General features: G+C 37.8%; 3 protein-coding genes across 4 annotated transcripts in view; 2 read left to right on the top strand and 1 right to left on the bottom strand.

Moving 5' to 3' along the window:
* Nucleotides 1-92: 92 nt before the first annotated feature.
* Nucleotides 93-3,821, top strand: ptgr1.2 (prostaglandin reductase 1, tandem duplicate 2). Its single transcript, XM_077228142.1, has 8 exons — nt 93-289; nt 367-412; nt 506-565; nt 1,038-1,220; nt 1,439-1,712; nt 1,863-1,968; nt 3,126-3,244; nt 3,434-3,821. Exons 1-8 carry the CDS (start codon nt 184-186, stop codon nt 3,542-3,544), a joined length of 1,005 nt encoding a protein of 334 aa, XP_077084257.1. The 5' UTR covers nt 93-183; the 3' UTR covers nt 3,545-3,821.
* Nucleotides 3,822-5,107: 1,286 nt separating this feature from the next.
* On the top strand, nt 5,108-9,660 carry txnb (thioredoxin b). Its single transcript, XM_077228141.1, has 5 exons — nt 5,108-5,413; nt 7,306-7,410; nt 7,946-8,011; nt 8,887-8,952; nt 9,070-9,660. Exons 1-5 carry the CDS (start codon nt 5,390-5,392, stop codon nt 9,130-9,132), a joined length of 324 nt encoding a protein of 107 aa, XP_077084256.1. The 5' UTR covers nt 5,108-5,389; the 3' UTR covers nt 9,133-9,660.
* The window catches only part of svep1 (sushi, von Willebrand factor type A, EGF and pentraxin domain containing 1), a 90,208-nt gene continuing 78,298 nt past the window's right edge, over nt 9,529-21,438 (bottom strand). Inside the window, exons 38-49 of one of the 2 annotated variants that reach the window (XM_077228124.1) lie at nt 18,604-21,317; nt 18,282-18,510; nt 18,013-18,168; nt 17,713-17,776; nt 17,330-17,503; nt 17,018-17,188; nt 16,345-16,539; nt 14,436-14,606; nt 13,246-13,341; nt 12,785-12,880; nt 10,702-10,795; nt 9,529-9,908 (exon numbers count right to left, since the gene is read on the bottom strand). In XM_077228124.1, the coding sequence (XP_077084239.1) occupies nt 9,878-9,908; nt 10,702-10,795; nt 12,785-12,880; nt 13,246-13,341; nt 14,436-14,606; nt 16,345-16,539; nt 17,018-17,188; nt 17,330-17,503; nt 17,713-17,776; nt 18,013-18,168; nt 18,282-18,510; nt 18,604-21,317 (4,191 nt within the window). In that variant the 3' untranslated portion in view covers nt 9,529-9,877. Of the gene's footprint in view, nt 9,909-10,701; nt 10,796-12,784; nt 12,881-13,245; nt 13,342-14,435; nt 14,607-16,344; nt 16,540-17,017; nt 17,195-17,329; nt 17,504-17,712; nt 17,777-18,012; nt 18,169-18,281; nt 18,511-18,603; nt 21,318-21,438 lie in introns of both variants that reach the window. The other variant, XM_077228123.1, reaches the window with a different exon arrangement.

The following is a 21,438-nucleotide window of genomic DNA, read 5'->3' as shown; positions in this document are numbered from 1 at the left end:
TGAGACGGTAATATCAGTAGAGGTTACAAGAATTTGCAATGTCATGCCAATTTATTAATGTCAATAAAGACGTTTTGTTATGTAAGAGTGTTCATTGTGCAATAAAAGAAGGCGCTGTTAGTTCTCCCTTAGAACAACTTCCAGTTTGAAGACTGTGCCCTGTGCAGCTTTTGACAAACAATCATGGTTAAAGCCAAGACATGGATCCTCAAAAAACACTTTGAGGGCTTTCCTAAGGAAAGTAACTTTGAACTGAGAGAAGAAGTTCTGCCAGAGCTTCAAGATGGAGGTATAGATAGTTCATATATTTGTCTTTTTGCTACCTGTTCGGTGCCTCACTGATTTATCATAATCCTTTTGCTTCAGATGTGCTTGTGGAGGCGATTTATTTCAGTGTTGATCCGTATATGAGGTAAAGGTGCTCTAAAGTCTTTCTTATTAGAACATATAGGCTAACATCTCTTTATTTAATTAGCTTTACTACTTATGTGATGTGTTTCTGTAGATCTCTGAGTAAAATGTGGCTAAAAGAAGGGGATGTACAGTATGGAACTCAGCTGGCAAAGTAAGGAAAACAACAAATCTTTTGTTCTCTATGTGTACAAATCTTGTTACTTTTTATTTACACTTTTTGTTAGTGATATACCATAGATGCAGTCCAGTTATACAGAATGTTTACTGAAAATAAAGCATGTTCATTGGTGAAAAGGTAAACAAAAATCTAATCGTAAAATGTTCAATAATATATCGTAATATTGTTCAGAATGTCTAGCATCTGGATCTGTTCCTCAAGCTGTTCAGTGCACTCGTCAATGTGGTTTCAGTTGCATCAACCACTAAAGACACTTCCAAGACGAGTGGAAAAACATCTTGAGCAACAAAGAAACTTACAGTTTACATAGAAGACTGTAGACTTCCTTTAGCATCTTAGGCTATACTGCATTAGTAAGTTCAAGTATTCTAGTAAGCATTCAAGTGAGGAAACAGGTCAAATCATTGAATAAATAGACTATCTTAACTCATTGTTTGGTTGTCAGGGTACTGAAGAGCAAGGACCAAGCATTTCCAGAGGGATGTTACGTGGTTGCTGATTGTGGGTGGAGGACACACACTGTAACCAAAGCGAATGGTCCAGCCGGGCCCATCTTGACCCGGATAGTATCCGAATGGCCCAGTGACATTCCAATGTCCCTAGCCCTCGGTTCCTTAGGGATGCCTGGGTAATTTAATCACGACTTAAATGAACACAGTGACACAGATAGACTGCAAGAAAATAAAGCTTCATGATCATGCTCTCTTTTTTAATTCTTTGATTTTCATTAGCAATAAGCACACAAACACAAAACCAACACTTCCTTCACAATCATTAGGCAATTCTTTTGTTCTTTTAACGAAAATATCAGTTATTTGTCTAAATCCCGCCCCCTTTTCCCTCTAGTTTAACTGCTCTGTACGGCCTGGAAGAGGTGTGTAAGATACAGCCAGGTGAGACGGTTCTGGTGAGTGCAGCTGCAGGTGCTGTGGGTGCAATGGTGGGTCAAATCTGCAAGATTAAAGGCTGCAAGGTTGTGGGATCAGCAGGAGGTGATGACAAGGTGGCATACCTGAAGGAACTGGGCTTTGACCAGGCCTTCAACTACAAGACTGTCCCATCACTGGAGGAAGCACTGGAGAAAGCTTCACCTGAAGGATATGACTGCTATTTTGAGAATGTAATTAACATTAACATGTGTATTTTTACCTCTAGCATTCAATCTACTTATAAACAAATATTTTAAAGATTTTATAAGCTCTCAGATAAATAACATAATTGGTCACATTTTAAATGAAGGAGATCTGTTTGTGTGTGTAATGTTCTCCAGGTGGGAGGGCCCTTCTTTACTGCAGCACTGAAAAACATGAAGCCAGGTGGTCGTATCGCTGTCTGCGGTGCAATAGCCACGTACAATGACACAGCACCTCAGATGTGTAAGTCTCATTCTTATTTAAGTGACATGGCGATGGAGGTAACGTATGAACAGAATGATTCAAGTTGTTACACACATTTTCGGCACACACATTCCATATTAAGTTTTAAAAAGTTCAATAGGTAGCCTAAGAAATGGGTTTAATGCTTTATGTTTTACACACACACACACACACACACACACACACACACACACACACACACACACACACACACACACACACACACACACACACACACACACACACACACACACACACACACACAACACACACACAGTATATGTAGTCATGTAGTCAACAAGACAAAAAAATAGCCGAATTTATAAAAATGACCCCGTTCCAAAGTTTACATACCCCTGATTTTTTTACTTTTTTCTATTCTTTTTTTGTGATGTTTGTTCTTGAGTCCCTTGTTTGTCCTGAGCAGTTAAATGCCAAATGTTCCTCAGAAAATCCTTCTGGTCCTGCTTATTCTTCAGTCTTTATAGCATCTTTTGCATATTTTAACCCTTTCCAGCAGGGACTAAATTATAGGATCAATAAGTTATGACAACATATGTTTTTACATTGCGTTTACTCATGAAAATAAGTAACTTTTTTTTACTTGTTATACAAGATTCAACTAATTTTAAAGCCTGTTTAATGTCATTTTAGTTGAAATGACTAAACATCTAAGTTGATTGTACTTAAAAATTTAAGGCAGCAACTTATTTTTCTTATAGTGTATGATTTTGAAATCAATCTTTTCACACGGAGGACAATTGAGTGACTCAAACACAACTATTAAAAAAGTTCAAACATTGAACACGAAGGAAACACGAAGCAGATAGAGCCAGGAGGTTAAAACTTTTTGAATTTGAAGATCAAGGTAAATTGTACTTAATTTGTCTTCCCTTCCGAAGGGCGGTACTAAATGAAAAGAAAAGATTTTTAACCAACATCTTCATCCTGTTATGTTATATAACATCCTGTTAATCACACCCCCCCCCCCTCCCCCTCCCCAGCCCCGGCTCTTAACTCACATTTTAATATTAGAATAAAACAAACTAGAGAAAATGTATTAAGTAGTTACACACTAGAGGACAGAAGAGAATATGAAAAATGCAAGCTATGCAGTATGCAGTGCAACATTAGAATATTGAATTTCTTTCTCATAGGTCCTTATCCTCACCATGAAATAATTACAAGGCAACTGAAAATAGAAGGCTTTATGGTGAGAAGTTGGAGACACAAAGATGAAGAATCTGTGAAAAGAATGCTTGAATGGAAGAAAGAGGTAAAGGACCTCTTTTTAGAAATTGACCTTTTTTCTACTTTAAAACAACAAAATAGAATATTTGATCATTACACTTCTTATAGCTCATGACCTGAAGTTCATTGAATAATTGCCAATAATACGCAGCACATAACAGTTAGTACCAGCCTGTGAATGAGAAAGTGAATTGTTTCAACTGTTTCATTGCAGGGCAAGCTGAATACAAAAGAAGTGGTCACTGTTGGCTTTGAAAACATGCCGACTGCCTTCATGAAGATGCTGAAGGGCGATGGACTTGGGAAGGCTATTGTTAAAGTCTGAAGCATGCTTAGACATGCATGATGCATCTGTTGTCTTTTTCAAATGAACACATAGCCTATTAATATACACATGAAATACCGTGACACATTTGTAGGCCTATATCTTGAAAACATGTAAACACATTTCTAACACCTAGTGTAGTCTGTGTCTAAAAACTTTGCCTCCATTTCTAAGCACTGCCACCTAAAATCTATAAACTACAATGTACACTGCCTTAGACTTGATGACTGCAGCTACCAACAGCTCATGTTCTCAATAAAGAATCCTGTTAAAGATACAACCGAGCCTCTTGGTCTTCACTTCTGAGTTTCCTAATTAATCTTGTCCACTAAGTGATTTTTGTAGTAGAAATTATTTTACAAGAAGTTATATTAACTGCCCAGCTGCAATGTTTACAAATAACAGTTAATGTTTTATAATGAATAATAATTTCCATTATTTCTGGGGGAAATGTTGCAAGCCAGATTCAAAACATGTCAACTGCTTTAGGCCACAGCTCCAACATACAGATATTTCGGTTACAGTTCAGTTAGTTATAACTAAACTGTGTAACCAAAAAGTTTGACAATACATTTACATGTTCCATTTGTTGAGGCTCATCCCGAAACTGCATGTTGACTTTTAATGATTTTAGGTGTATTAGCACACAAAACCACAGTACAACATGTTTGCTCATTATTAAATACATCCAAAAGTGTCTTGCATTGGACTGATGGTTCTACCACAAAATAATAGACTTTAATTAAATGCTACATTTTTCCAAAGAAAAGTAAAAGTACTTTGAGTAAAAATTAATAAAAAGTTGATTGCCTGTTACAGCCACTAGAGGACGTTAAAAATCAACAGGACATGAAATTCAAGGAATATTTTATTAAGGCCTGGTTGTAAATTAAATAGTGTTACTCACATATGTGTGCTTTCAAGATAAAGCACATGTTGTCTTAAGGTTCAGCATATTAACAGGCTATAGAGAAGCAGAAGATTTGAGGGTACGCCTACACATGTAGTCACAGTGATTCTGTCAAATGAAACATAGGAAGTGTGACAAACAAATTCCAAAGAACAATACTAATACTCCCATGACTAATCTCATGATCTGGTGTCATATTACCTAACCTATTTGCTCATGAAGTAAGATTAAATAGCGTTATTTTTAAGAACAGTCTTCTGTCCAACTGTTTTCATGATGATTTCTTCTGTGATGGTATAAACCTGTTGTCAAAGGTATTGGATGTTTAGTTTTTGTACAGTTTTTTTTATTTATTTATTTTTATTTTTATTAATGCTTAACACAATACACAAATAATAACAGATACCAGTATACAAAAAACAACACCAAAAAAATTAAAAAGAAAAAAGAAAATAACAACGGGGGAATAATATAAATTAAACATATTGATTTATTATAAGAATTACATGTCAGGAAAAGAATTACAATAGTTTTTGTACAGTTTAGCAGTCCACCACTACTCTCGGTGACGTATAGTAGCCTAATCCCGGAATCTGTCAAGTCATTCTGACTTGCTCATAACAAAACCGGGATCAGTGATTCTCTTTCAAGATAAATACATAGATTTACTCGTTATAGAGGTGATGTAAATATTTATGTCACAAACTGCGCAAACCCTACACATATATCTATTGTTATTATATATATTTGTAGGGTGCAGCGGTAGGCGGGGATATAGTAGGAGCTCAGAATTCCATGATTGGATCGTTGTCTTCTTTGAAGGTGGGGTTACGCGACAGTGTTTATATACGGCGATAATGATGTGTGCTGCCACTCTGTCAGTGAAGCAGGATCTTTCAGAACATACAGTAGTCCATTAGAAGACAGACATTAAAATGATTGTCACAATTGAGGATAAGGTAGGAACATAATACCAGTGTTTGAGCTGTTTCCTTAACTTTGGCTGTAATTCTTTATAGCCCAATGTACCCTAATGTTTGACATCTGATTTCTATGGGGGAAAAATATAGCTATTCGAATAAGTTATTAATAACTTCTTTTAAGCTTTATTTTAAGTATTTAGCTAAAAAACAGACAAGCCCATTTTTGTTTTGTTTTGTGTTTACGAAACGGTGCTTGCGGAACAGATGTTAACACAATAACATGTTTTGTTTTCCACAGAACTACAAAGCAGAGTGCAATAGTGGAATGTAAGGAAATGAAAAGTGCATTTGTTTTCAGTTAAAACTTAGTAGGCTACGTGTTTGTCAGTGAGAAAGTGCTAAACACTAGGAACCCACCATGATATCTGACTCATTTAAGCAATAGGTTCTTTCGCAGAGTTAATTTCAAAAATGTAAACATTTGAAAAAATTCAAAGAGCGGTTCTTTTCATCGTCGAGTAATTACGGTATGGTGTAGTATTTTTCATACGTATTTACGAGTTGAACGCACAAGAATGCCACAAGTCGTAAATAGGCCTACCAGTGGGAAACTGGAGATGTTGGGGGCGTTTCAGTAAGAAAAGACCACAATAGGTAGCCTATTTATCAGTTATAATTATCAGACCTTTTTATTTACAACATATTCATGGTATTAATTTAATTAAAATAATTAATTTTCTTCCTAAATTAATAAAAAAAAACATAAAAAAGCCAACACACCTATTTTGTTCCTCATTTTATAGAGGAGTTAATCATTGCTGTACATTGCATGTAGTTAATAGAGAATGTGCAACGCCATCTTGCTCCGACGAAAGTGAATTGAACACGCCTGACATCGTAAACACGAACTTCCCAGATGGACTTAGCAGCAATGCTCTAAAACGTTAGTTTTTTTCCTCGACAGGCTATATTAATAAGGATGTTTACTGTTATTTATTTAGTTTATTTCAGCAATGCTTAACCTAATTTAAATACAATTAATGTAAGAATATTTACACTAAACAAAAAATTACCACAGATTTTATCTCTGCATTTCTCCTATATTCTCTAGCATGCCTCCTAATCTAGTTGTCAAATAAACCTGGTATTGTATATTTTTGGCTCTTTGAAGAATTGTTTATGTTCTCTTTTCTAAGTCACTGTTAAAAAACATATACTGAATGATAAAATGTAAAGTAGCATTTTATTAAATAGTGTATGAGCATAGTTTAAGGTTGAACCAGCTCGGTTTCGCAACTCTCACGATTGTTTAATTTCTGTTATCGGTTCTTAACTCGTTGAGAATAAGACATGCCATCTCGGTTCATCCAGTAGTGAGCCAGTGAGTGGACTCACTCGAGAACTGGGATGAGAACTCAAAACAATTCAGTCAGATTCGTGAATGAATCATCCAGACCTTTTGTCAACTGGTTCATTGAAAATCCAACTCAATAGAACGATGCACTTCAAACATGATTTTACTTTAAATTGCTCTATGAAGCAGCTTACAAAGTCGTTAAGAAATTTGAATTGATGTAATACAATTCGCATACATGTAATAAATGGTTTGATTAAATATTAATTGACCATAAAGTGGTAATTGCTTGTTTTGCTTAAGTGTAATTTCATTGAAAAGGATTTGAGCTGTTTTTCCCAGCATCTCATATAGAAACCGAAAGCAATGTCACCGCTTTCTGAGTAGGCTATACTTCCCGTTAGCCTACCTCATGGCTCATAGGCCATAATTATGGTTCTTTTGTAAAAATCTTAATCATCCTGCTTAAGCCACAGCATTATGACTCATCTTCCATTTTATTGAACTTCAGCAGAAAATAATGTCATGTTAGTTTAGAAATTAAATTAACTTTTCCTTCCTCTCTTTTTTGCAGCCTGCTTTCGACAACGCTCTGAAAAATGCCGGGAACAAGTTGGTGGTGGTGGACTTCACAGCCACATGGTGTGGGCCCTGCCAGAACATCGCTCCATTCTTTAAAGTGAGCATTCATACACCGCATCCGAGATTCAGAGTGACATCTGGAGCTGTCATGATTCTAATTCTATAGAGGCCTACGAAACATTAGGAGTGGCTCTGTTGTTGTGCTGTGTTGTCGAGGCAACCGCTGGGGAAGCTTCCTTAAGAATTAAAGTGTGAATCATTCACAGAATGCAAATGAGAGGTAGTCCTGATAAAGGAAGAAGAGACGGATAAAAGAAAAAAAGAGCCTTAAAAGTGCCGATTCATTCTTTAAAGACAATACATAGCTTATTTTGATATTCTGGTGTACTTGAGAACCAACCACAAGAAAACGAACCTCATCCGCATGGTTAAACAACACAACAACATTAACCAGCTGTTCACTTTTACTTTCATTCAATCCACATTAATTTGTACCTGGTTTAGGAAATAAAAGAAAGCATATGCAAATGTCACAGATAAAACAGAAGGAACTAAATTTTAAAGCTCAAAGGAAGTGCTTTGATTGAGAGCTTTGTGGTTTGCTTTTTACTACCGCCTTTTTTTCTCCACAGGCGCTGTCTGAAAAAGGAGAGAACGAAAATGTGGTGTTTCTAAAGGTGGATGTGGATGATGCACAGGTTAGTCACCTGCTGTCTTTTTTCTCTGATGAATACACTCAAAAGCCTACAGACTATTGAGGCAAATGAGCAATACACCCTTTTACATCATAGATTCACCATCTGGGTTTTACTGTGTTACTTTCATTTGAATACTTGCCTCACCATCCCCCTCGAGTTGACACGGATTTCTGGTGTAGTATAGTGTATTTGGATACTCCCATACAGCCAAACCTTATGAAAGGGCCCACACACATTAGAAGATCCAAGCACACACTGATAGACACTTGATCGACTTGCTGATAGTGTGTTATTTGATTCACACGATAGTGCTGAGAAAGGATATTGGCTGTCATTCAGTTTTTATCAGAGGTAGATTGAGACACTGCCAGAATGGGACAATTCTGATGTTGGCCTATGTTGGTATGGTTACAAACACTAGCTATTATTACAATGCTGTGTTGTAAAGCAGATTCCAGGATGTGTGTGTGTGTGTGTGTGTGTATAAAGCTGAATCCTTTATACATGTTTGCGATTTGTTAAAATGTCAAGCTTTCTGACTGACATTTAAATCGCAAGGTATGGATGGCAAATGCAAGCAGAGTGTTTGAAGATCCTGATAACAATCCACACATCCCACAATCCAGTGGACCTTTTTGTGACTGAATTTACCATTGGCGGAAAATATCAAATAAGATGATTTGAATATGAAACAAAGCATTTAAAGGATTTTAAATTTCGATGGACATCGTGTCATGGACATAATTTCAGCCCTAAAGATCTGCCCAGACTAGCAAAGCAAAATGAAAAGACACTATTAAAGATGGTTATCATCAAACGGCAGACTGAATAAACCTATTCAGACCTGACCTTCGCTCCCTTTTTCTCTGTTCTAGGATGTGGCCTCTTACTGTGACATTAAATGTATGCCAACATTCCATTTCTATAAGAATGGACAGAAGGTAAAACATCATTCCTTGAGGTTTTCTTCCAGTTCTCTTTTGGGGAACTGTTTTTATAAGCTAATTTTAACCCCTTTGTTTGTTCCCTCTAACTGGGATTCAACAATTGTTTTGCAGATTGATGAGTTTTCTGGATCAAACCAATCTAAGCTGGAAGAGAAGATCAATAAGAATAAATGAAGAAAAATGAACACGCATAAACAAAAACACAAACCAACCGTTTATAACTAAATACACACAATAAGTGTATTTGAAGCTACATACACAATAGGTTTTCTGATCTTGATTTCAGAAGTTTATATCAAGTACAACAACATCATTCTCATCCTCTAATTCTATGAGAGCAATATTTATATTGTGTTTTATTTTATTTTTTATACCAAAACTATGGTAATATTTTCCTCAAAGACTTTTTTGTTAAATAGTTTGGCCTTCTACAATGGCTGCCTCTAATGTATTTTATGTTGGCTTTGTATGAAATTAAAACTCAAAAAATGAATGAAAAGTTCTTGTGTTGTGCTGGGATTGTCAAATTATCCACGTTAAATGTTTATTTAGTCATACGAGACAGGCAAGTAAAACAAACTGAAAGTTTAATTGAGAATTCTTCATCATTAACTGTGGTAATGAGAATTACAGTTGGTTTTCATATAGTTGTGTTTTCTGTTTTAATAAAAACATGAAAAGAATAGTTTATATACATGTACATTGGACAATCACATCAACATTTTTACACATCATACAAGTTCATGTATATAGCAGCAGCATATATTTAATACTGTTTCATTTTCTACATGAAAAAATACAGCTTTAATTTACAAAACCACGTAGGACTCTTGGAGGGAAAGAGATAATGATTTGTGTACACTTTTCTGACATAAAGCCATCTTGTTCCAACACATTCAGACTCTTGTAGCGTGGCACATTAAAAATGAAAGTATCCAGATTTTCTTTTTCTGAAAGACAATAATTAATAATCAAAGATCAGCTGAAGAACATTAAAACCCTTTTTGACCTAAATATTATAAACATAATCTCTAAATCAATAATTAAAACATTTATGATACCTTCCTTAAGCATGGGTAAATAATATTTGTTTGAGGCATTTGTGGCTTTTAAATATCAAACAGATGGACCTTGAAAATGTCTTTTAAGCTCACTTTTTTACTTCGATCAGCCAAATGTCACATACATCAAATTGGGAATCAGTCTAACCAGCTATGACGACTGAGGGATGCGGGTATCAAGTCGATTGGCTGGAAACACTTATAGTAAAACCGTCAGATCAATAGTCCTCTAGTCAGAGGCTGTATTTGCTCAATAAAATCTTGACATTAGCACTGAATCAGTGAAATAAAAATCGGAAAGGAGCAGATTACTTAAAAGAATAAATCAAAAAAGAAATGGTCCCTCTGCCAACTCACTGAATGGATTGAAACCAACTGCAGTGCCTTGGGAAATGTACGTTTATTGTTAGAGATATGCTATCATGAAACTAGGCGTGTCCGAGGCATACATTCACATACTGACACACAAGATGGTTCTTATCTGTATTTCCCTACTCGTTTCTTTACTTTCTTTCACAATCAACGGGATCTTCCCAGATGAGTGTTTCAGTGTTCCTTGTACAGTTAGTGGAAATACATTACATTACATTACAATGTGGGGGTTTATATACTGTAGGTCATCAAATATCAAAATCTCTATGCAATGTGCTTATGTCACATATATTATTTATATTTGGCCTACCTAGAGCAGTCATATCCTCCCCATCCTTGACTGCAATGACACCTGTTGGGTCGGATACACCTTCCTCCATTCAAACAGGGCTTGGAACACACCGCTAAGAATACACACAAAATACTCCCATTAACCAATAATTCACCACTAATCCAGTATATATATTTATACTTTATAACTGTGTTGCTACAACATCAAAGTAGTGCAGTTCAAAAATGTATTATGAGGCTTTATAGAACTTGTATAACTTTTCTTCTATGTTTATCATGGTGTGCCAAAACATGTAGCACTTTAACATTGTCTTTAGGATAAGTACAGGAACTAAATTCTTTCTTTTATTAATTGGCATGCATTCACACCATCTGTTTTGGAGAGCAACCAGGATCATTCTTCAAAGGGGACATTCCGTGTAATTTAAGAGAAATACAGATTTTCCAGAATTCCCATTCGCCCTAGAGACCTTTGTTCTGACAGAGATATAAACCCACATCATGTAAATCAACACAGATAAAACCCAAACAGACAGACCAGCAACAACTGCAGAATGAGAACCAGCAAGCTCTGCAGGGAACACACTGTGCATATTGTGCTTGAGTCTGCAAAACCAAGTTTTCATTATTTCAATGGATATCAACAGCTCAGCAAGTAGGTTTGTTTATCTTGGCTTTTAAAAAAACACAATTACAGTTCTCGTGGTGTTCTCAATAAATCTAATGAAGTTTCATTGGTAAATGTTCAAATATAATGTATGTGGTATTGGGTCCTTGCCCTTTGAAAGTCAATACCATGAACATCTCCATAATTAATGAAAGCAAACGCATCAATACACATCAATATGATAAAAGAAAAGAAGCAGTTTCAGCAATTAGACAGTTCAAAGTTCACTATACAAACAAAGATACTGACTTAAATGGTGACAAATAAAATCTGTTTAAATATATAAAATAATAAATTAAACTTAATTTACATTCATGTTATAAATAAGCATGAATTAACATGATTATTTCATTTAAATTAACATCTTTGACATTAATGTGTAATAATGACATAAATTCAATGAAGTCTCTCAATTAATAGGAGTTCATTAAACTAGAAGTATAATAATCGCTGTTTAAAATTATTTAAGATGAAGTATAGCATATCAGCAGTGTCACTGCTTGTCATGTCATGTCAACTGCCCCTTAGCGTTTTCAATAATTGTGTTTTGTTTTACTGCTTGAGCTCCTGGGATCTACTGGATATCACTATTAGGGGACTGTTGTCACTGGTGTTGCCTGGCAACAACATGAGCATGACACGGGATGACCCCAGGAGAATGAGCCACGGCCCCATCCCACCATGAGGTCCTTCTGTCTATAATCAGTGTAATCACTCCACTCCACCCTACATTTAAACTCTTACATTTAATCGGTTTATCATAATGTCTTTAGTTAAAAGCAAGAGATATTTCCCTATAAAAGCCACTTTTACAGTTGAACTAAATGCCAATTCACACCGCACAGACAAACACGTTTGTTGGGTTTTATCGGATTAGTGTCACAGGTGTTGGTCGGGTTTGCTTTCACCTGACTGAACATCAGCGTTTGTCTGTGTCAGTTGGGGCAGTGTGAACATATGCGTGTTATTTTTCATAAAATTCTAAATTCAACGGCCAACTTGTTTGTTGTCTGTGCAGTGTGATTTGGCCTCAAGACTTATGCTAACAGGCAAGATCACAGATAGTTTGAGGTCTATGGCAGATGGTCTCTAGACTCCATTCATTGGCTGTAATTAAATACTGTGAGGTTAACAATAATTGTTTCATTTGTCTCAACTTTTTAGGACTGAAAAAAAGCAGATGATATTTCTACTTCCTCTGTTTTGTAGATTTTGTTATATTATTATTTGACTGCTTCTATTATTTGTAAGTCACTTTGGATGAAAGTGTCTGCTAAACGATTAAATGTAAATCTATTACTCATACAAGATCCACAACGTTAGAGATTGCACTGACTAGTCAAATAGTTTTGCTACTTATCATTATTTATGTAATAAATTGACTAGTTTTCTCGATGACCATCATGAGTCATCGCATACAAACACACACTCTTACCACTGTGGCAGCGTGTGCCCGTCCATCCTGCAGGACATTCACACTGGTATGGAGCGACACAGCGCCCTCCATTGAGACATGGTAGGATGCAGATCGCTGCAAAAAAAGGCACATGCATCATTAAATTGTGTGACATTTGGGTTGATCAGAATTAGTTCAGTTAACTGTTTAAAACCAACCTATTTCACTTTCTACTTCTCATATATTCATGCATGTACAGACATTCACACCACACCCAACAGTTCTGGTTTTCCGATAAGGAAGTAGTGAAGCCACAGAGAAATCCAGCTTGGTTTTGTGGGATGACTGTTAACGAGCAAGGCTTTTTAAGAAGCTGTTGTAATGCACGATGTAACTGTTCCACGAACTGTTGCCAAAATGAACGGACTGTCGTGTAGAAATAATCATCTCTGTTTGTGTATGCAGTTGTTGTTATTGTGGATGTCTGTGTGTGTACTTACGCTCCTCACAAAATCGGCCCATCCATCCCTCTGGACAGGAGCAAGTGTTTGGTCTTTGGCACACACCTCCATTCTGGCACTGGAGCCAACACACAGCTGCACAAACACAACATGATTGGTACAGTGATGAAACTGACACAATCTTTAAAAAAGCAGGGACTGTACACAGTGCCACTTTCCTACAGAATTCCAAAACACTACGAAAAGACATGCAGTGTTCAAAGAACTAGATGTTAGATGTTTAGACCAGTGTGAAATTACACTGATCAGAGTTAATTTCTGCAAGCACCCAAACCATTTGACTCCAAGACCAAAAGAGAGGCTCAGAAGTACAAGGTTAAAACAACATGCCAAAAATTAAAGCTTTATATACTGAATCATTCATGCCTTATTTAAAAGAATGACATCCATACCAAAGCCAATCTCAGTAATCTCTGTGAGACAACGCTGTTGTTCAATGGCTATTATAAAATAAATTCTGGCCCTTCATTTATCAATATACCATTCTCGCTATGCTAAAATAAAGTGACATCTATGACACAAAGTAACAGTTAGCTATACTTGTATATATTTGCACAGCACCTATTGAGAACATTTTTATTATATATATGTCATGTACTATAACTTAATGACAATTAAATTTATTTTAAAATAATATTTTATTAAAAGCTTGAAGTAATACTGTACCGGTATTACAGTACCGGTCCGGAAGGCGTTTAAAAGAAACGTTAAAAAGTTTTGGGGTCAATATTTAACTATTCATTAATGACCTGTTTTTACTGTATTTTGACCAAATAAATGCAGCCTTGAGCATGAGCATGATCTTTAAAAAAATTTACAATCTTACCGCCCCCAAACTTTTCAATGGTAGTATAGATCAACAAGTTAAATATCATCTATTTGCAATAATGTACAGAAAGGGAATGGAACTTTGGAGCTTCTTTTGAATAAGTTTAGTGAGACTCTTGACACCAAAAAAGCACAAATAGTGCTAGTAAATCTCAAGCCATTGACTAGCAGTGTTACTTAATATTCATTAGCTGTAAAGATGTCCAAAGTGCCCAGTGCTCGTGTTTATATGTGTAAATGTGCAAGACCAGTCAAAGGGAATAGCAGGATTTTGCAAAGATACAGAAAGAAGCTGAAGGCAGAACTCCAAGTGGGATTTAAGGGGCAAGTCCTTGTGCTACCTTTGCAGGTAGGAGGTGGGGTCCAAGTGCCATTCTCCAAGCACACACTCCTGCTAGAACCCTCCATGGTGTAGCCTGCGTAACATGAGTACACCACCACATCTCCAAACTGGAACACTGCCCCACGGACTATCCCATTTGCCACGTACAGTGGTGGGCCGCAGGACACCCCTGTGTGTGATTAAAATGGACCGGACCAGTAGGTTAGAAAGGAAGATTCTCAGCAAGGCTGAGCAGTCCATTGAAGAACTAAAGAGAGCTTTCTGGGTCTTTAAATTATCGTTAAGAAATGGCATTTTCTTGAGCTCTCTAATTTCAATCTTTTTAGGTAGTTGTATTTGAGAATATTTGACATGTCTTGCATGTATCAGGAAGCCTAATTAGTGTTGGGAACATACAAACAAATCCACAAAACAGGAGATGGTGCACGAGAAATGCACATTTGAGAGATGACATCATAGTGTCCTCTCACATCTGATAATAGTAAAAGTAGTAGTTGAAGTTCAACAGGTGTGTCTCACAGAGAGAAAAATAAATATACACACATAATGTTCAGATTCAGGCAATAACCAACTATAAATGTGCACACAATGCACCATATACATACGCATGTCATATTACAGAGCTAGCATGCAAATTGCCCAAGGATCAAAATATCACAAATAATACAAAACAACAAAGCAAGGAACATTAACTAACTATGAGAGAAAAGGCTAGTATTATTTTGTATGATAGCATGCAGAAGCAACGAGGACGGAGGAAAATAGAGGAGAAAGTTTCCAACAACACACAGACAGTACGATAGAGTTTCCATGCAATGAGAAAAGCAGAGTGTACAATTAATGTGACACATAAGCCATGTTCCAAAACCAATGAGCTATTGAAATTAATTTTAATAGAGTTTGGTGTTAGCATGTTGGTATGCTAATAGCAAAACATTCTAGTAATAAGCATGTTGGTATGCTAATAGCAAAACATTCTAGTAATAATCATAAAAATACACAGCCACACAAATATTGGGTAAACAAATCTTTTTTTAACTACATATATTCCACTCAATACTGAAAAGTGTTGATTAATTCAATTTATTCTTAAATAAACTTTTCTCTCGCCTCATCTGCCATCTTGGATGTATTTATTTTTTACTGAACTGAATATAATGTATTCTGAGACTTATAGTAAGCAAGAATCTCAGGAATAATTAGGAAACCTGCTTTTGCATCAGGAGCGTGCCTGAAATGCCTTAAAATGCTGTCTCTTTAGCAGCTCACTAGGGTTTGGAACAGATCATTTGTCTTCGACACCATTAGCATTTGCACCCATATACAGTATGTCTCTAATACAACTTTCCACAATTCTTACTTTCTTTCTTTCATTACAAATGAATTGTGATGCTGCAGCCTGAATGAGGAACTGAATGAGGAGTTATTGATTATTGGTCAAATCTTACTCCTCAAGCTGTTGTAATCAGCAGCTGTGCTTGAGTCAGCACGATTACATGATGTGGAAGTGCTTAGGGACAAAGTTCATAGTTTCTTAACCCATCACAATAAAACAAATCTCCAGCTCGTCAAATCCGAAAGTCTATTTGTCCTCGATTTTGTTAATATGCAAATTGTGTGTAGAGTATGTGATTTAGAAATTTTAGTGCTGTACATGTTCAGATTTATCATGGGATAGTGAGGTGCACCAAAGAGAACCTGAAATATGTTTTAATATAGCCTAAATATCTTGGAAAAGTATTTTAGATATTCTGCCTGTGCAGAATAATTGAGATTGAATTGGGGATAAATTCCCTAACATTTGGTGCAAAAACAATAAAATAAATTCATATTTTAAAGCTATTTTTTGTCATTCAAAGCAACTAATAAATACAGTAAAGATGGAAATAACAAATGCTTGTACTCACTCTCGCATACTGCAGTGATGGGGGTCCAGGTCTGATCACTCCTGCAAGTTAAAGTGCCGTTACCTTTTCTCTGGTAACCTTTGAACCGCTGACCTTTAGGACAACTGACTGGTATTGACTGGCCTACCAGGAAAGCTGTCTGAGCAATGTTGACATTGCCTCCAGTCCAGCCAGGAGGAGGGGGGCATGGTTTGGCTGTGTGTGCGTGTTTGGTGGGGGGGTGGGGGGAAATAAGATTTGAGTCATATATTACTGTAAAGCCTTGCTGGATAAACAAAAAAAGCATTAAGTAACATCTTAACTTTGTAGAAATGTAAATTCAGTTAGTATGTTTCTTAGTGGAAAATAAGGTGTTTTGCAATTCTCTCATTGAAGAAGGTCTAACAGAAGTCTTATACTGGCTTGGTTGTGAAATTACTTTCTCAAAAATGTCTGTTGTACAAAGTCTTGCAAAGTTTGTACACAGACAGAAATGTCTGTTTTTGAAATAATGTTTAAATTCACTGAAAATAAATTGCACTTATTGATAGCGCAATGGTGCAGTGCCAACTAATTTCTTACAATGGAAGTTATTTGAGCAGAAAAGACTACTCACAACACCTGGATAAATGGGGTTGTGAGTAGTTTTTCAAAATGTTAAATATTGTCAGAGTATTTATAGTGCTTTACATACGTATACAGACTGGGAAGGGTGAACTCCAGGAGCCGTTTCCCACACATGTGACTTGAAACTCTCCCTGCAGTGTGTAGCCTTTGTCACAGTGGAACTCAAGAGCACGCCCGTTTGACAGGTTGTGCTCGTGCACTTTTCCATTCAACAAATCTGTTATTTTCTCACAGCCTCCTGAAACTGTGAGTTTATGTATGTACATTTGTGAAAAAAAGAAGAAGAAAGAATGGAAAAAAGTTAGATAGAGAAACACAGAAAGACGTTGAACTTGTACTGTTTCTTAAAGCTAAAGAGTGACTGTTTATCTATTCTTACCTTCACACGCTGGTGTAGGTAAGCTCCATGTTCTGTTGGCTTGGCAAATGAGGTTCTGTGAACCAACCAAACTCATCCCTGAATGACACATGTAACTCACAATACTTTGGTATGTCTGACCACTGGACAAAGTAACTGCATGGGGAACCACTGGTGGAGGACCACATGATACAGCTACACAAAAGAGGAGTTTAGAGTTCAAATAGAATGTATGTGTAATAATAACAATAACAATATAACTGTTAACAACTTGTTATTAATTAACTTTTTTCTTAAGCATAAATTGGTAAGAACGTACCAAATCTTGTTCATTAATAAAGATAACCAGAAAACCAAGAAATAAATCTGATTACAATTTTTTTTTCAGTTTGAAAAAGTCTTACCAGCACACACTGGCTTAATTCCACTCCAGGTTTTATCACCTTGACATATCTGAACAGAATCACCCTGGATGATGTGAAAATAAGAATATAAATATATACATGCTATTGGCTTATTAACTATTATTCACCACTATTATAAACACATTTATTGGGGCAATGGTTTGGGGGGAAATATGGCATTAGATAATATAAGGATTAATCCCTTTTCCAAGGTGTTTCCCTGCCTACAGCCTGAGACAATGGGATAGGCTCCTGCATATGTCAAGCAGTTCAGAAATGGACTGATAAATAAATACGTACCTGTATTTCAAATCCTGGTAGACAAGTATGGCTAATAATATCTCCATAATTGTAGTTTTTGCCCTCAACCAAACCATTAAGAATGGCGAGAGGCTTCTCACAAATAACAGGCACACAAGACTGGGAAGAGAAAGATGGAGACCATTTGCCAGAGATCTGAATGAAATAAAAGGAAAATAACATTGAGAAATAAATAGAAAATGACAAATTTATCAGCAAATGATGCAAGGAGTGTCTACACAGAATGATGATCTTAACATATCACTTACTGTACACTCAGATGATCCAGGTCCCTCAAGATAGTACCCTGGTCTACAGGAGATTATGACTCTGCCCCCTAAAGGTGTGAGCTGCTTGCCTGTGACAACTACATTGGTGAGGTTAGCAGGCAGCCTGCAGGGTGAAAGTCGACATCTGACGCTGTGTTTGGACCAGGTGCCATCACTTTCACAGGTAATTGAGTCTGTCTTTGTTGCTAACTCAAAGCCTTCTTTACACCTGTGTCAAGTTGAAACATTCAGTTGAATGCATCTCAGCATTTTTATTTGTACATTTTAGTTTTTATAGGATGTTTATGTTATGTCAAAGCACCTGTACTGAGCTTTGCTGCCATAGGTTAACACCACTCCTGCAGTCTCTGCATTTGGTATGAGAGGAGGAACTCCACAAGAAATTGGTTCACAGTTCAGATTAGGCTCTCCCCATCTACCCAACCTTCCACAGGAAAGATGGGGAAAACCTTTCAAATTATATCCTGGCCTACAGCGGTAGGTGACTGTATCAATAGAGTATGTAGCACTGCCTTGTACGACAGCATTAGGCACCGCTGGGGGAGGGCTGGAACATCTCCCTCGGGTGCAGATGGGTACTCCTGGACTCCATACTCCGCCCTTGTCACATATGGCCTCTGAGGGGCCAATCATTTTATAGCCATCATCACATCGGAACCAGATGCTTGCACCACAGGTGTGGTCTTTGCCGAGAACGGTGCCGTACTTCAGAATCGGGGTACTGCAGACACATGGTCTGCATTCAGGAACTTGCCCCAGCCAGACACCCTCGGCAGCACATCGTAAAACCGGACTGCCAAAAACCTCATAGCCTGGAAAGCAAATATACTCCACAACATCATCAAAATTAAAGCTTGATCCATTCAGGTAACCATGGCTAATGTCCTCAGGTGGGTCGCATGTGACTATGTCGCACCGAGGAGGAGGGTCATCCCATAGTCCATCAGCTCTGCATATTAGCGTAGGATTTCCCGTCAAGACGTAGCCAATGTCACACGCATACCTAACCATACCGTCGTAGCCATAATCCGTGCCTGTTACTCTGCCATTTTCAATTACCGGTGGTTGACCACAGTTGGCTGGAAGGCACTTTGGAGGAGCCTCACTCCAACTGCCATTGGCCGAACAAACACTTGTCGGCGCCCCCTGTAGGATGAAGCCAAGATTGCAGCTGAACAACAACCTCTTACCAAACGTATAGTCGTCTCCTCTTACTAAAACGTCCTTTGATACAACAGGGCGCCCACAGTAGACTGCTCTACACGTTGGAGCTTTGTTGTCCCATTTCCCATCAACTTGACAAGTTCTAGTTTTGACACCCTCGAGAACAAACCCTTTATGGCATTCATAATGAATAAGCATCTTGATGTGAAAGGATTTTCCAATCACCTCACCATTCGCAATGCCTCCAGGATTACCACATGAGATGGGCAAACAGCGAGGAGCATCATCACTCCACTGCTGCCCAGAGATACACTGTCGAATTGTCTGTCCACTGAGCTCGTAACCCTCCTCGCAACTGTACTCTGCGAGGCTGCCATGTGGGCTATTTGATACCATAACTGATCCATATTCAGGGCTGGGTGGAGTCTCACATTGTGCCGGAGCACACACAGGTGCGGTTCCATTCCACGTGCCATCTTCTTGGCACATCAACACGACACCACCATTGATTTCATAGCCAGCATGACAGTGATATTGAACTAGGGAACCATGTAAAAAGCTGTTGTCTACTGGTAAATGTTGGCTTGTAAGCGTGTCATCGTCGTCTTCTTTGACCTTCGAGTAGTCACCAAAATCAATATGTGGAGGCAGGCCGCAGTCAGCAGGAGTACATTTTGGCTCAGAGCTTGACCAGCCATGTTCTTCACAAGTGAGATGATTATTACCCACTAGCAGAAAACCTGGGAAGCAGCTATAGAAGATAGTAACCCCAAACTTGCGGTCCCGTCCTTCTACAAAGCCATTGTCAATTGGTTTTGGAGGAGAACAGTAAATCTGCACACAGATAGGAGCCTCCTGGTGCCACTGTCCATTCTCCAGACAGGTGAGGGTTTCTGGGCCTTGTAAGCGGTACCCCCTTTGGCAGGAATATGTAACTGATTGGCTAAACTGAAGCCTGGAGTATCTAACTGAGCCATTGGGAATCTCCTTGGGTGCAGCACACTTAACAGGGTGACATACAGGTACACCTCCTATCCACAGTCCACTTTGACTACAAAGCACAGTGCTGTTACCTACTAAGTCATACCCTGCCTTACAGCTATAGATGGCAGTACTAAGATACATTAGTCCTTGAACATCCACAATTCCGTTTGGTATGTCCTCAGGCTGTGGGCATTCAATAGGGATGCACTCAGGATAAGGTTTACTCCAGTTCCCATCTGCCAGGCAACGGACAGAAGCTTCCTTCCGGAGTGTAAAGCCATCCATGCAAGAGTATGTCACCACACTAGCAAAGTAGGACAATGTGTCAGATGGGTCACCAAAGGCAACCTCAGGGGGAGGTCCACAAAACACTTGTTTGCAGACAGGGAAAGAGTCATTCCACTCTTGGGATGGGGTACAACGAAGAGTTCGTGCTCCATGGAGAACATAACCTTCCTCACAAGAAAGCTCCACAGTGCCTGAGTCAGAATCCAATCCACGCAGTACAAGGTGATTCTCCTCTAAAGGTGGTTCGGGGCACTGTACTGGGGAACAAAGTGGGGTTACGCTCTTATCCCAATTTTCTAACTTTAAACAAGTCCATACAGAATCTCCAATGAGTTCATATCCCTCGTTGCAGAAAAATTCCACCTTGCTGCCGACTTCAAAGGTGGAGCCATGATAATGCCCATTTTTTATATCAGGTGGAGTAGGGCAGGTAAGGAGGACACAAACAGCAGGAGGGTTGTTGTTCGACCACTGCTTATTGGCCATGCATACACGTTCAGGTTTTCCAGTTAGGCGATAACCATCATTGCAAGCATAGGTCACTCTACTGCTGTATACATAGTTCTTTCTTAATTGGCCCTACATAGAGAAAAAAATCAAATATGTTTAATAATGTATGTGAAATAATTAAGGATTACATTGACATTAGAATTCTCTATTGTGTTTGAATAAATATATCATGCATCCCAGGAAGACAGTA

The sequence above is a fragment of the Siphateles boraxobius genome, unplaced genomic scaffold, assembly GCF_051911475.1.
Source record: "Siphateles boraxobius isolate OS27281-9 unplaced genomic scaffold, OSU_SipBor_1 130, whole genome shotgun sequence".
Lineage (NCBI taxonomy): Eukaryota > Metazoa > Chordata > Actinopteri > Cypriniformes > Leuciscidae > Siphateles > Siphateles boraxobius.
This window is presented reverse-complemented; position numbering and strand designations above follow the sequence as displayed.